The sequence below is a fragment of the Nelumbo lutea genome, chromosome 2 (genome assembly GCF_056320005.1).
Source record: "Nelumbo lutea isolate HS-2025 chromosome 2, American lotus-T2T, whole genome shotgun sequence".
Classification (NCBI taxonomy): Eukaryota; Viridiplantae; Streptophyta; class Magnoliopsida; order Proteales; family Nelumbonaceae; genus Nelumbo; species Nelumbo lutea.
Window position 1 is genome coordinate 2,790,175 of NC_142685.1, and position 14,522 is coordinate 2,804,696.

The 14,522-nt window shown below is 37.9% G+C and overlaps 2 protein-coding genes across 4 annotated transcripts; both read left to right on the top strand.

Annotated features, from left to right (window-relative positions):
* The first annotated feature begins 704 nt into the window (after positions 1 to 704).
* On the top strand, positions 705 to 6,796 carry LOC148868091 (peptide transporter family protein). Its single transcript, XM_088969493.1, has 5 exons — positions 705 to 1,435; positions 3,725 to 3,782; positions 3,864 to 3,981; positions 4,089 to 4,206; positions 6,507 to 6,796. Exons 1-5 carry the CDS (start codon positions 917 to 919, stop codon positions 6,558 to 6,560), a joined length of 867 nt encoding a protein of 288 aa, XP_088825619.1. The 5' UTR covers positions 705 to 916; the 3' UTR covers positions 6,561 to 6,796.
* A 2,460-nt stretch (positions 6,797 to 9,256) lies between these two features.
* On the top strand, positions 9,257 to 12,143 carry LOC148868092 (uncharacterized). 3 transcript variants are annotated; one of them, XM_088969495.1, is made up of 4 exons: positions 9,257 to 9,724; positions 9,973 to 10,187; positions 10,426 to 10,575; positions 11,242 to 12,143. In XM_088969495.1, the coding sequence occupies exons 2-4, from the start codon at positions 10,176 to 10,178 to the stop codon at positions 11,722 to 11,724; spliced, it is 645 nt and encodes a 214-aa protein (XP_088825621.1). In that variant the 5' UTR covers positions 9,257 to 9,724; positions 9,973 to 10,175; the 3' UTR covers positions 11,725 to 12,143. The 3 variants fall into 3 exon arrangements, with proteins under 3 accessions (XP_088825621.1, XP_088825620.1, XP_088825622.1); XM_088969496.1 differs by having other exon boundaries at positions 9,585 to 9,724; positions 10,080 to 10,187; XM_088969494.1 differs by having other exon boundaries at positions 9,257 to 10,187.
* The last annotated feature ends 2,379 nt before the right edge of the window (positions 12,144 to 14,522 follow it).

Sequence of the window (14,522 nt, forward strand, 5' to 3'; positions counted from 1 at the left end):
AAATCCTTGAGATTTTTGAACTGTTGAGCTTTCAAAAATGTGATTATCGATGTAAAACCCTACTATAAATGAGGTTTTACATCGATTTATGATGTCAAACTCCACTCCACCCAAATGCAAACAAATCTGAATTGAGAATGGAGTTTTACATTAATCTTGATTTACACTACAAACAGATGTCAATAAAACTGAACCGACAATAGACTTTTAGATCGATGGGGTTTTACACCGCAAACAAGTATAGCCTTACAAAAATCACAAGATACACATCTAATAAAAACACATAGCTCCCATTCTCGTGACGGGATCTGCTCCTCACAAATGGGTGCCTCACATGCACATCCACCATGCATTGGGAACATCTCCAGTGAATATTCATTAATAAGTATAAGAGATGTTCCCAATGAATGGTAGGATGTGCCTGTGAGGTGCCAGTGTGAGGAACAAATCCGATCTCTCCATTTTTTGTGTTTCAATAGAATCGAGATCTGTTCCATACCGAGCGCACCTCACACGGACCTCACAGCCCCATGCCACCGTGTATTGGGAATATCTCCACAAAAGACGGGAGATGTTCCAAATTCATGATGGAATGGGGTCCGTGTGAGGTGCGCTTGTTAGGAGCAGATCCGGACTCGTTCCGACAACAAACGAAGCGGACGTTGCCTCCATTTTGACCATTTGAATTCAAAAGAAGAGTAAAAAGGGTAGGCCTCTACTCTCTACTTAGTGTTCTCCTCCTCTCCCGCCTCGTGAACCAGAAAAGATCAAAAGATTAGTAAAGAACTAAAGGCAACCCGATTGGTTACTTCCTTTTCCGCCGTCTATAGCTCCGGCACTCTGTTGAGGTCCACTTGGAACCTCGGGAGCTTCTCTTTTGCAAAGTCCACCGAAACCCTATCTTGATAAAATTAAGATGGCATCGCCAGTCCAGTTCTCCGTCGTTGACGACAAGGATCTCGACGACGCAGCGCTTTGGGCTGTGATCGATTCCGCCGCCGCCTCTCATTCGTCTTCTAAATGTCGAAAAACCATCGCCTTGAAGCATACCAATATTCAGACTCCAAGTCCGGTTTCAAATTCCTCTCCGGCACCCAAATTCTCTCGACATTCTAGGAGTCACTACATGGTGGAAGAAGATGTTAGGTTTTCAGCCGATGGTGAGGTTCTACAGGAGCCATGGGTTCATCCGCGGCCGCAGAAAATTGCAAGATCCTGTGCTGCTTATTCCGGTGAAGAGAATAGGATGGTCGTTGTGAAGCATTTGCAGCGGACACCAACGACGCCGGTGTACTCATCTCTAGATGCCGGAAGGTTTTCTGTGCAAGAAATTAGCCCTGTTTCGGATGGTGATACAGACAACATGAGGCATAGCTTGTTTGGCAGGTTTCCTTCTGTTTCTCTTTTCAAGGAATACCAGAATGCGGCAATGGCGGTAACTACCTTATTTCTCTTCTTTTGTTTTTATATTAATTTCTATCACAGTTCTTTTGCACTTAGATTTCATCTTACCCGTAATGGCTGAACCTCTCTAACTAGCTTGAGGAGGTAACCTTAAGGTTGTCTGTTATCGTTCATAAACACAAATTATTTTGTGAAACACTTCCAATTTCAGTATCAGATCATGGCAATTCCCCTTTTTACCTTCCATGTTTTTTCTCACTAACCGGAATTAACTTGTTTAGTAATGATAAATGGAAATTTAGCTTGTATAACATCACTCACTCATAGAACTCTTACAAAGTAGGGGATATCAGGACTTCAGTAATATACCGCTATATTTAGATCCCATCATCCCAAGGCAGTAATTACTTTTGCTTTGTCTTTGCATTTTAATTGAATAATTCCCATTCAATAAGCTAGGAGTTTGACGTCCTCATTAGTTGACTTGGCATTTGATCTAAGGTGGTGCCCCGGTGCTTTAATCATCTAAGCCTTTCTCCTTCCTAGTTTGTACAATATACCTACACTTCAAGCATTGTAAGAGCTATCTAAATAAGGGTTGGATTATTAAGATAGAGGAGCAGTGTTGTCAATGTGGTTATGCGATGACTAGTTGTTTTGGCCTCCCTAGGTGATGCCAACTGATTGATTATAAAAAAAATGATATCTGTTTAATACAATGATTCATTCTCATACATAAACTAATAAAAACTGCAAGTCTGCAATAAAAGATATGATATAGAACATTTAGTATACAGTCTCTGTTTTGCAAACATAAGTGGGTTGGATAGGCTGAGATGGGGGTGGGGGAGGGCCGCATTTTTCTTTTTTTCTATACCCTACAAAATACATATGATCAGAGATGCTGAAATAAATTGGATTGAAAAATAATATATAGACACACATAATCCTATTTTAAAAGTTTGAAACAAACACAAATAAATGTTAAATTAACTCTGTGGTCAACTAGGAAGACTGGTTGTTAGTTGACTTTGATGATGTGGCTGCTTCTTAGTTGTCCTGGGCGACTGCATCATGGGTACTGACAGACTAGTTGATGATGTAGTTAGTTTGGTCTTCAACTGACTAACCAGTTGATGCCATACTTTGGTAATTCTAAGGAGTACTACAAGCCCTTCTCTAGCATGAGACTTCACAAGTGTGCTAAGTGGATTCTCTCTTCAGCGTTTATGCATGATGCCAATGAATCAATGCACTTGATATTTTTGTTTGGCATTTGTAGAAATTGCGTGATCATCTTAGAATCTCTCTTTGTTCCTTAACTAAAACCTGAGATTTTTGGCCATAGCTTCATGTTGTTGTCATGCTCAGTGAGTTTCTTCCAAAAGTTCAAGTCTCAAATAATACGGAGAACTTTTTTTGAGATAAATATGTCATTCTGAAACTGGTTTACCTTGGATCATTTCTTTGTTTATGTTTCATGTGTTTTAACTTAGGGTGGGTTTCATACACAATGTGCAGCCTCACATGTCTTTATACAAGTTTGCAAACACTTCTACATATGTACTTTCCTCCAAGTTGTACACTTTTGCAATGGGAAAACTTAACTGTATTCTGTCTCCCACTCACTCTCTGTCTCTCAAAACTTTACTGCAGGTTTTCTATATAGTGTTTCATGTGCTCTTATCACACCTTTTGTCTGCTGATTGTGTATGAAATTGAGACTTCTAACCTTTAACAATTGTACATATGATTTATATCTTGTTCAATCTACCTTTCTTTTGGATCGTAAGAACACCTCATCTTGGATTTGAATTCAAAAGAGCTAGGCATGCTTCCCATATTCTGTATATCAATCATAATTTATAAATTATTTTGTTACATCTTCTTTTGGTGAAGTTTATGATAATATATAACCTGTTTGCCTTCTTACCTTCAATTACTGTTATATCCTTACTCCTTTTCCATATGTTGCAATTGATTTAGATTTTGTAATATATTATTATTTTTTTCATGAAAAATGCGTCTTTTCTTCATGTTATCTTCTGGTAAATTATTTACCAGGAAACAAATTAATGATACAATTAATAATGGGTGACTGGACATGTTATCTTGGGCATTGTATATTTGTCTTCTGTATCTTTTGGTGATTGGACATCCACTCTACTATAACTTTTGTTTTCACTTATTAATAGAATTAATAATATTTTCTTGTTGATAAAAAAAGGATTAATGATACATGCTTCCATCTTTCATGTTTGACAACTCAATTTCATTTATTGAAAATGTGATACATTTAGCTACTTGTTTACATGGACAGATTTTAGAGAAAACTGATTACACTATCATTTCTGGGAGTCCATATATAAAGAAGTCAGGTAATAATCTAACTTCTGAGTCTTCTTTCTGCCATTAAATGACAGTTGTTTTCTGGAGTAAATTCCTTATTTGTTCTGCAGGATGGAGGAAGATATCATTTTACTTCAATCTCTCATATGAAATCAAGGATAAAAGCATTGAATTTGATGAAAATCGGAATGTTCAAAGGGCAGAATTTGTTGTCCGCGCATACATGCAGTATGTTCTCTGGTTTTAGCAGATAACTACAGAACAAATAATTTAGTTTTCTAGTCTCTCTTTGACACAATCTTGTTTTAATTTTGCTATTTTGGTCTTGTAACTAGAGGTGGTAGGTTCTCAGATGGTTGGGGCTCATGTGAACGACGTGAGAAAAGATTCTTAAAACCAAACCATGACATTCCCAGCACAGCAGAAACTAGAGCTAAAAATAAAGCATGTCAAGTAAGTCCTTTATACTGATATATTCCATAGTAGAAATGATTATGACTTGTTTGATTGGCATATTATAAATTGATTCAGTGTATTCTCATTTGGTTCTTTTTATATTGTCCAAGGTCATTATAAATGGAAGGTCAGGTCATCCATTCTCTCTCTCTCTCTCTTTTTAAATTTTTTGTATGACTCCTATAGCTCAATTTATTTCAACATAAAAGGCATGGAAACTTTTACTTTGAAATACATTAACTATATTTCCATCCTTTAATGGTGGAGCAAATATAACCTACATATAAAGACCAATCAAACTGTGATGTAAATGCCATTGTAGTTATGATAGACTTGATCAAGGAATACACCATGAAAGTGTGAAAGATTTACACTTCGAGATAGATCCATCATTTTCTTGGAAAAAAGTCTTAACATATAGATGCATGGTTGCAACTCTTTTCTTCCCTTTTATTAATTTCAATTGCCTAAATGTGCACTAATTAATTTCTACAATGTTTGCTAAGTAAATGGATCTCTACTTTCTTTTATCCTTAATTAATTCAATGATTGCTTCCCACATTCATACAACTTGATTTATTTACGGAACCCCTAAATTTGTCCTTTTTCTTTTCATTTTCATTTATTCCCTAACTGTTTTTTTTTTATAATAAAGAGAAAATGTTCATTAAAGAAAAAGAAAGTACACAGAACTAGGTGAAGTGCTTTCACCAAACAAATAGAGTCAAATATTCATTTAATGCAGTACAAACCCAGACTCATCAAGTACCTCCATTACATGGACTTCCCTAGAACTAACCTACTAATATATTTGGTAAAGGAATTAGTAGATATCACTTATTAATATTTAGTCCCAATGATAATTATTACCTGGGTATGCTATGAGTGTGTGTAGATGTGAGTTTTGAGAGATAAATATATCAATTAATATTACTAGGGAAAATATGGCAAATAAGAAAAATAAAAAAATGAAATGAGTTATTATCTATAGAGGCTCTCAAAGACCAGCCTTATGGGATAAGAAATTTGTTAGCATAGACTAAAGTGGTGAAATAAGAACATATTTTTGTCATTTTTATTCTAGCCTTCTAGCCTTCTAGGTAGTTACCGTGAATTTGAGTTTCCTGCAAGCGTAGGGTGGATTTTCTTGTTTTGGACCCTGTGGTGGTGATTGTCAATCACCAGGTTCAGCTGGGACACAAGGGCAAGCAGATTACTCTATGTTATCTGGGGTTATAAAAACAGAGACTCCATCCAACTTCAATTTGGGTGTTAAATTTGCAATTTGATTTTGTATAGAAAAAACTTACTAGTTCTAATCCAACCTTCAAAATTCTCATGTTCTACCTCAAATGTAGCCCATGTATACTCCTTGGTGCCTACCACACTTTCTTCCCATTCTGATGACATCTAAAATGGTTGCTTAAAGAAGGCATGATGATGAGTGAAGGAGTTTGATGCTATTAGAATTTAGACCACGAGAAGGACATTGACTGTTTTCTTTTGAGAAGTGAATATTGTTCTTGGTTGGAAAGGTTGCTCAATTTCCACCAGAATTTTCACAAAAAATGCACTCTGTCAGGATCTGTCTTTGGAAGGATCAAGTTTTCCAAATATTTATTGCTAGATATCTTAGGTGTTGAAATGGGTAAGACTGCAAGGTGTTGTACTGGTTAGTGTGGAAAAGAACATCTGGCGTGAGACGGGAGGTGTGTGTGGAGTTTATGCATTAATTCAAAGTTTCAAGCAAACATCTACCAGGTCTAGAACATAAAACATGCTTACTGAGCAGTAATTTCGTAGGAATTGTTGGAGAAGCCTTCTGATTCTTTCCTCATAATGAATAATGATGATGTCAATGCATAAATGTCTTTAACATGTCATGATGTTAACGTCTTCGATTCTTTTGAACTTTTTCACATACTTGTCTTTGGGTAATTATATTGAGCTGAGGAATTTTAAGTATTTAACTGTATTGTCCAAGTATTGCACCCCTGGCCCCTCTTTCCTCCATACAAGAATGGAGAACTAGAGCTAGAGACAAGGGGGGGGGGATCTTTTTCTGCAATGTTCCGTTTAAGAATTTGTAATTCAACTTCATTATTATCACCTCCACTATATTTATGAAAGCTCACGTATCTTCTTTTTTATTGCTTTGGTGTATGCATCATTCCAAGTGGTATCTGTTCACTCATGATATTGTCTCTCGAGAATTAAACTATGTTATTTTGCCTTTTCCATGCCATACCTTATTTATTTACTTGTAAAGAAGGAAGCAAATATATGTGTATGTGCAGGATTTGCTAGGGATTGGAGAGTACCGACCCGGTGCAAGCAGCGCTCATCGATAAAATCTAAATTCACCAAACCCATAGATAGCTCCTGCTTCAATTTCCTTCACAGTCTAACCAACAACAAGCGGTCGTGTCACCCCTCAAATGCGGTCTTCGTCCAATTCTTTCGACTTCAATTGTAGTTTATACTTTGTAGAGAACTATAATAAGATTGAGTCGAAAAAATTTTCATTTCGGACTCTGGGTGTGTGCCCAAGCGGGTATGTATCATCCCAAGCCGAAGCTATTGTTTCCACCTTTTCTTCTGCTTTCTTTATTCTTAATTAATTAATTAATTAAAAGTGGGTCTTAGAAGGAGACGGAGACGCTTAAAATTGAGCCTGCTACAGGCTACAGCTTTGTCAGTCCTTTTAGTCCTCTTCACCGTTGGATCAAATAAATGGACGGTAGGTGGCAGGGAAGAGCACCCATCATCGATTCCGCCGGTGCCGGGGCCGGGGGCCGGGGCCGGGGGTATTTCTCAAATCATTACGTCCGTCTTGGATGTATTAGAGGATGATTGCGTGTAGGGAAGCTTTGGGCTGGCGGGAAGATGAATCAGGGTGTCAGGTGGATCAGTTGAGCTGCTGAGGAGACCGAGCTCGCTTGCTTTGTGGACCAAAAAGTGAGGGAAGTGCACTCAAGATGGAAGGCCCCACCTCTCCTACGCGCGTTTTTCTTTTGTTGCCATACAACAAAAGCTAAAAAGCAGCGCCACCGTTTCTTTTCCTTTATTGGATTCTCTCTTCTCTGGTATGTAAGTGCATACCCTCAAATCCTCATCATGCAAACCCACGACGCTTTTGGTAAGTAAAATTCCATGCAAACCCATGAAGCTTTTTAACCACACAAGGAGGAGGGACCATCGTAACCCTCTGCTTTTTATCCATGTGCCTTTGGTAACCCTTAGTGGTTCTTTCTAACTTATCTTCCTTTCATGTCTTGTTGATTCATTAGTCATGACCCGGGATGTTTGGTAATTGACATGAATTTCCCCATTGTTTTATGCCATCGGATCTGCTGCCATCCATCCCTCTCGCAAAATTTAGCATCCCAATCGAAGGTGATGAGTGTTCTGACAATTTTTGTTCTGTTAATTGCACAACTAGTTAGCTCTCTCTCTCTCTCTCTCATGGAGAAGGAAACGCAAATAAATGGGACAGGAACAAGCTTCAAAGTATCGGAAACGTAAAATGTATTGGTAAGGTAATTTTAAAAGATGTATCGAGATATGTTTTGAAAACGTATAGATACAGACGAAAAACCAAGATACTCATGTATACACTAGAAAATCTAAAAAAAATTCTTAAAAATATGAATAATAATAAAAATGAGTTTTATGTGAGTATAATTAATTTATTTAAACATAAAAAACATTATTTAATGATTTATATAAAGTATCGGGATATAATTAGTAACCATTGAAAAATAATAGAACTAAAATGTTTGTATATATGCTAATATTTATTAGTTAATATATTTTTTTTGAAATCATTTATTAGTTAAATTTTATTATATATAGAATTAGATAATATTTATTATGTATACAAGTTAATATATACCTTAATTTTTAATAAATCAATATAACTTGTATTCATCTTATTATTATATAAATATTAATAATCAAATTTATAGCGAAACAACCACCACACCAAGAAAGATTACTTAAAGTATAAAAAAACATGTCTTTCTAATAAGTAATTAATGTTGGCATAATGGTTAATTAGTTATTGTTATAAGCAATGTGATTTTTAACAAGTTATTTCACTTAAATAACATTTAATGACATTATTAAATGGGACCTGATACAGACGAAAAAATACAAAACCCTGTAATTAGACATATTTTGTGTATCAAAATTCTTAAAAAACGATATGTATCAATCCGTATCAGCCAATACGTTACAAAATTTAAAACCTTGGCCAGAAATCTCTGATCTAATTATTGAGATTTGAGCCCCACCTAGAAAATTTATGCAACGAGATTTCCAACTCCCATTTAAGTTTAACAGCGGGTCGAGGGGAAATGTAATGTAATGAATGGGATGTTCAACTCAGATTTCCCTAAACGGAGATATTGGTTGGGACTTGGGATGATTTACGAAAGCCACACACCCTGGTGTGGTGTCAGAATTTAGAATTGCTTTTGAGTTTTGGTCCTGTAGATCATAGTTCCGGCCTTCCGGGGTCGATATAACTGATTGCTTTGCATGTCATCCAAATTTAACTGCTCCTTACGGGGGCACCTCACAACGACCTTACAAGCACATTCAACCATGCAATGGAAACATCTCCATAAATAATTTATATTTATGTTAGTAATAAAAAAATGAATATTTTTATTTTCTGGACTTTTCATTAGATATTGTTATCTTTTATTTAAGCAAATATACAACGGGGACAAAAAAGGGCATATATGGCATGTACTCTCACTTCAAAAACTTTTAGCTTATAACAGTTAACAAATTGTTCACTTATAACTCTTAAAAAATTATCCACTTATAATAATTAAGAAACTACTCATTTATAAACATTCAAAACTGTTCATAAATTATAAATAATTTTGTCTTGGAGATATTATAGGTGTTTACGAGTAATAATACATAAGCATGGAAGGTGTGTGCCTGTGAGGAGCAAATCGGTCTACCGTGAAGGGTGTTGGATTTGATCGCTTATACTGTCACTATTAAATGTCATTGGCAGGGGTAGGGTTTCGGCTCTTCTTTTTTCTTTTCTTTTTTTTTTTTTTTTTAGCAGTGATTCTCACTGTGTAACAGTAGTAGAAGTATCCATATTGCCTTCCAAGTTCCACCTTCCCAGTTCGAGGCGGGTGCCTGATGAGAAGCGTTGGTCCACAGAATATGGACACCTTCAGTCCTTCACCTAAAAGCTGAAAGCTCAAATAGGAGGAAGCTGCTTGTGCTCGCTCGTATTCATGGTAGCCCAGTTGGTGACGCCCCGGCATTTGAGGTTCCTTTTTCCCGTTATTCAAGGGACATGGTTGGGTTGGGATGATGGGATGGGATCTATTCACACTTCACAGTTTGAGTCATGTCAAGAACAAGAAGGATTGATTAGGAGGGTATTTTCGTAACTTAGGATGATTGCTGCTGCCTCAGCCTCACTCACTCCCTCGAATCGAGTCGAGTCTTGCTGGCTATAGGTTGAGTCCACTGGTAACTGGTAATTTTATCTCGTGCAGCATTTTTTTTTTATTCTGCTTCCTCTTTCTTTTGTTCCGACTCCGAGGCTGCTTCTGCAACGAAAGCATAAATAGTGTATAGAATACAAAGTCTTCTTTTATAAAAAGTAGCACCTCTCATCCATTCCTCACTCTCTCCTCTCCTTCGAGCCACTCTTCTTTCTGTTTCTGTTTGTTTGTTTGTTTTATTGAGTTGTTATTCTCTCTTTCTCTGCCTCTGCTTCATCAGCCGATGCTCTTTGGGACTGCATGAAGAAACTCTGCGCAGTTTTCTTGTGCAGCGTCTTCGTTCTAAACAAGTTAACTGTTCTGTGCAATTTTTTTGTTGGTTAAAAGAGGAAAGTATCCGGGGCCTGACACTATCTCTTCCTCTGAGTCTGAGGTGACCTCACTGAGCCTCTACTTAGTAAATCACTCAGTACTTGAGAAGCTATGGCTCAACAGGTATTGATTTGTCTTCACTTCTCTTTTTTGGAATTTTCCCCGCTAGGCTGTTCTCTGTTCTCTGTGGCTTTCATTATTCTGTAATCTTCTCTTGAACATGCGATGGCTCTTGTTTGCTTTAGTTTCTCACTTTATTCATATTTTTTCATCAAATTTCTTTCTTCACATTGTTCTACTCTTATGGATTACTTCATTTTTCCTTGATAAATTAAGGACTTACTTTATCGTTTTACGGCAGGACGATGGATGGCCCCTAGGTTTGCAGCCACTAAATATGAGAGTCGGGCTGGTGAGAACTCGCGATTTTTCTGGATCAATCTCCTTCAACACTTTGCTCACCGGTTCTCCAAGCTCCTCCACGGATTCTTCATCAGATTTAGACACCGAGGTCAGTCAAAGCCACCATAAATGAACAAGGAAGAAAACAAACGTACATTAGATAATTGAAGGCCCATTATAGTACTAGAGAGAGATCAGGCAATCTCGAAATTTTCTAAAATCGTATATAGGTGAAAATTACAGAATATATCCCCTGTTCTCTATTTGTTTCTCCTTGTTTGTTTCCTTCATTTACGAATACAACACAACCAACTCTACGAAGCTGAGAAAATCACAACTATATTCATCTGGTCTTACTTGGATCTCTCTCTCTCTCTCTCTCTCTTGCACAGAATGTTGTAGTTTACTTGTGGGATTTAACTCATGAATGTAAAACTATCTTCCCCGGTAAACTCTCGCAAATGCAAGTAATATGAGACTAAAACCACCTAACAATTCATCACATTATCACCAAAAGAAGAAGAGAAAAAAAAAAAAAAACACCTAACAAATAAGGTAGCTTTGGAAAAACTTTGGAGATTGTGCTTTGTATAGGGCCTAGGGATATCAAGGAGAAGGGAGAAAAAAGTAGCACGTAAATCAGTCCACTAAATTGTAGGAAATTCTACTTGGTTCTACTACTATTTTTTTCTGCAACTTTGAAATGTGAAAGCAATATGGAATGATAAAATATGACAATCCAAAAAATTAGCTTAATATCTCGTGATTGTTTCAGTCGACCGGGTCTTTTTTCCGTGATAAGAGCATTACACTTGGGAGTCTCATCGGCGTATCCAGTATCCTAGATCTCTCAGCAAGATCTGTTAGAGGAAGAAGGGCGGAAGCCTTAAGAATCAAGAAGAATTATCGACCCAAGATTTGGTTATTTTCATTATGTACTAAGGGTAATGCCGATGATGTGGATAGTGTAAACAATGCACCATCACTCCGGCATTTTCTTGAGGTGGAGAGGAGAGCTGCCAGCGATTACAGGAGGAATCAGAGCAGTCCTGTGTTTTACGAAGCCGAAGAGTTTGACCGAGCTGGGAGTGCTTCTGAATCAAACTCGTTATTCATTGACGGCCGGGTAGCCCCTCCTCAATCAAGTCCCTGGTTTGCCTCAGACGTTGGAAGAAGATCCGACAGAAGCTTGAATCATGGCAGTGGTCATGGTGTTCCCGTACTGTTGTCGTGTATGTGTGGACAAACTACCAACTGATCATGATGGGGAGGCACCATTTTCACTATCTCACTGAATAGTGAATACTTTTTTATCAAATTTATTGTGGGTTTTGAATTTTATAGTTTAGAAAAAGTGAATAAAACCTCCATCTCATGGAATCTCTTGGAATGTGGACTGTGAACTCACTCTGGAGAGTGAGCCGGTAATCTTTCTGTTTCTGATTCCCTAATCTGATTGGTATGTGTGTGTTTGGAAGAGGGGGGCAATCTCAATTCTCAAGTATAAGAAATTCGTGTAGGGGGTAGGGGGCATTACTTTTTCAATTATTCAAATATATAAAAAAATGTTGAGCAGTGTAAAGCACGCTTACCATAACCAGTCGCATCGCCCATCACCCATCACCCATGTAAAGGAAATTTGGGTAACGAGAAAAAGATTCTTGTGCTTGTCCTTTATTTTCTTTTGCATTTACATGGAAGATAGTCAGTTGTATTAGGTATTCGTGTTGGTTTCTTTTTATTTTTTATTTTTAATAATTCCCACTTCTCCTCGTACTTGTGTGCATTGTCTCTACATCATATATCATATGCTGTATGCTGCTGGGCTACTACTGGTCCCTTCTGAGTTCTCTGTCTCATAATATGGGAAGAAACCCCCCTTGTTATTGATGTTTTGATGATGCTTTCTACCCTCTAGTCTAGATTTCTGGTTCCTAGTCCTAGATGTCAGGTGTCCTTCCAATGGAGAGACTCCACCATACTCATATACACCATTCAAGGGTTGCTCATAAATGTAAGATCTCGCTCCTTAATTTCTTGTCCACCAACTCGATCTTAACCCTCCACCCCACCACTTTTTTCCTGTGTCTAGCGTCTAGCCTACTGGGGTCCGAGAATAAATAGTTTTTCATTTTCTCTCCTCTCTCTAAAGTCTAAAGCCCGTGGAGGGTGACCACCTTGAAATTTTAATATATAAGATCAAGGGACTGAGGGAGGGCAATAGGGTACAGCCCAGCCCGCCTTGCCCCAAGCCCACAATAGAAGAATCTCACCCTTAATAACTCAAGCCCACCACCCACTACAATTAAAAACAAAAGACAACCTAATTCTTATTTTTGTGATCAATGCTGGCTTTGGGAAGAGCATCAGCAGTTCTATTGGTCTGTGTCTTCAACCTTCCGCTAAACCTCTTTCAGATAGTAACAAGTAAACCAAAGGAGGTGCGTAGATATGCCATTCATGATGTCCATCAGAAGACTCTTATATTATCACATTCAATGACCACGTTCGATCTATTCTAGCTATCTCTCTCAACGCATAGATTTCAGCTGCGAAGGAGGTACAGATGCCGTCCGTAGAAATTTGAGAATCTAGCCAATATTCTCAAAACACTTTTAAGCCCCACAGCACAAAACTTAAAATTCCAGCTTTACGAACACAAAACCTGAAGCTTGTCCAAACACAACGTTAGTTCTAGAAGTTGAAATTGAAGTATGAGAAAAAAGCCTTGACTTATAACAACTACCATCATATGGGGCTAGTCCCCAGTAAGGGTGTCATTGGACTGATTTTGGGTTGGATCCATTCAAATCAAAATTAATTTGGACGAATTGAACGAACCAATAAGACATATTGAATCGGACCAGTCCAGACTTAATGACTCGAATTACTTATTTGATTGGATCAGATTTCACCAATATCATGGATAGAAAATAAGACTCCCCAGCGTCTGGTTCATCCAAATACCTACACGTGCACAAGTGGTCGATTTTATACAGAATAACAACTAGGTGGAGGTGATCATTACCAGTAGCCCAGTCCAGCAGGCCCGCAAATCCCGGTATACCCAGGATACCCGGCCCATGCGTAGGCAAACAATTCAGGCCCGGTATGTCGGATGGGCCAGGCCCACGGTTACATTAAGTCTCTTATACCCAGTGTCAGGCCTTGCCCATGATCACATCCATGTTGTCAGCTACTCAGCTTCCAGAGAATAGAATCAATAGTTAAAGAAAGACGATATTAGATTGGAAATCGGAATGATGTGATCGGCGGGGTAATATTCTAAGGATCAGCCCCAATGATGGGATGGGTTGATGGCCTTTTGACCAGCTTACCGACATTGGCTTTCATGTGGATCCTGAAATGGAAAAAAAAAAAATCCACAGATTTCGTAATTTCATCTAAGGGAGGAAGCCCGATCCGCAAGTTGTCAAATTTCGTCAATTTGGTGCCAAAATTGATAACGATCGAGTGAAATATGAAAAATTGGCTGAAGAGGCCTGAAATCCAGACTGATTTTAGAAGCTGTTGTTAAACGGCGTAGATTTTCATGTAGGGCAAAACTTAATTCATTAATTTCTTGCCTGAATTCTGCATTCCAAACACAGCCTTTAAGAATCTGCAGGTAACCCAGACAAGCATTTCGAGGTTTTCTAGTGCGTGGACGTAACCTCTTAGGTGTCTGTGGATTAATTCTGGATTCTATGATCACTCTTCTCATCGTTCAAAGAAAGGGGGGGGGGGGGGGGGGGAGAAAAAGGATATAGAATTCACTCTGTAGTCCGTTCAACCTTGTTGTCGTTAAGTCTGGTCCTGAAACCAACGGATTCAGAAGCGACCTTAGCACTTTAGTCTCCTTGTATGATTGTCCAACTTGACAACTTCTAATTAGTCGTCTAACTATATGGTGAGTTGCGGAGAAAAAAGACAGTTGATACGAAGCAAGACTACCAGACAGTTAGAGAAGATGAGAGAAACGCTCACAAAATATGGGAGATTATACACAAAAGCGAGGAACCATGACTTTCTCAAGGTAGGAAATAATGGAACAAA

What these genes read in the sequence shown, in the direction of transcription:
- LOC148868092 (XM_088969494.1), top strand. An exon ending in CATCAGATTTAGACACCGAG is followed by an intron (nt 10,576 to 11,241) that starts GTCAGTCAAAGC and finishes TGATTGTTTCAG; the next exon opens with TCGACCGGGTCTTTTTTCCG.
- LOC148868091 (XM_088969493.1), top strand. Translation starts at nt 917, where the DNA reads ATGGCATCGCCAGTCCAGTTCTCCGTCGTTGACGACAAGGATCTCGAC. An exon ending in ACCAGAATGCGGCAATGGCG is followed by an intron (nt 1,436 to 3,724) that starts GTAACTACCTTA and finishes TTACATGGACAG; the next exon opens with ATTTTAGAGAAAACTGATTA. An exon ending in TCCATATATAAAGAAGTCAG is followed by an intron (nt 3,783 to 3,863) that starts GTAATAATCTAA and finishes TTTGTTCTGCAG; the next exon opens with GATGGAGGAAGATATCATTT.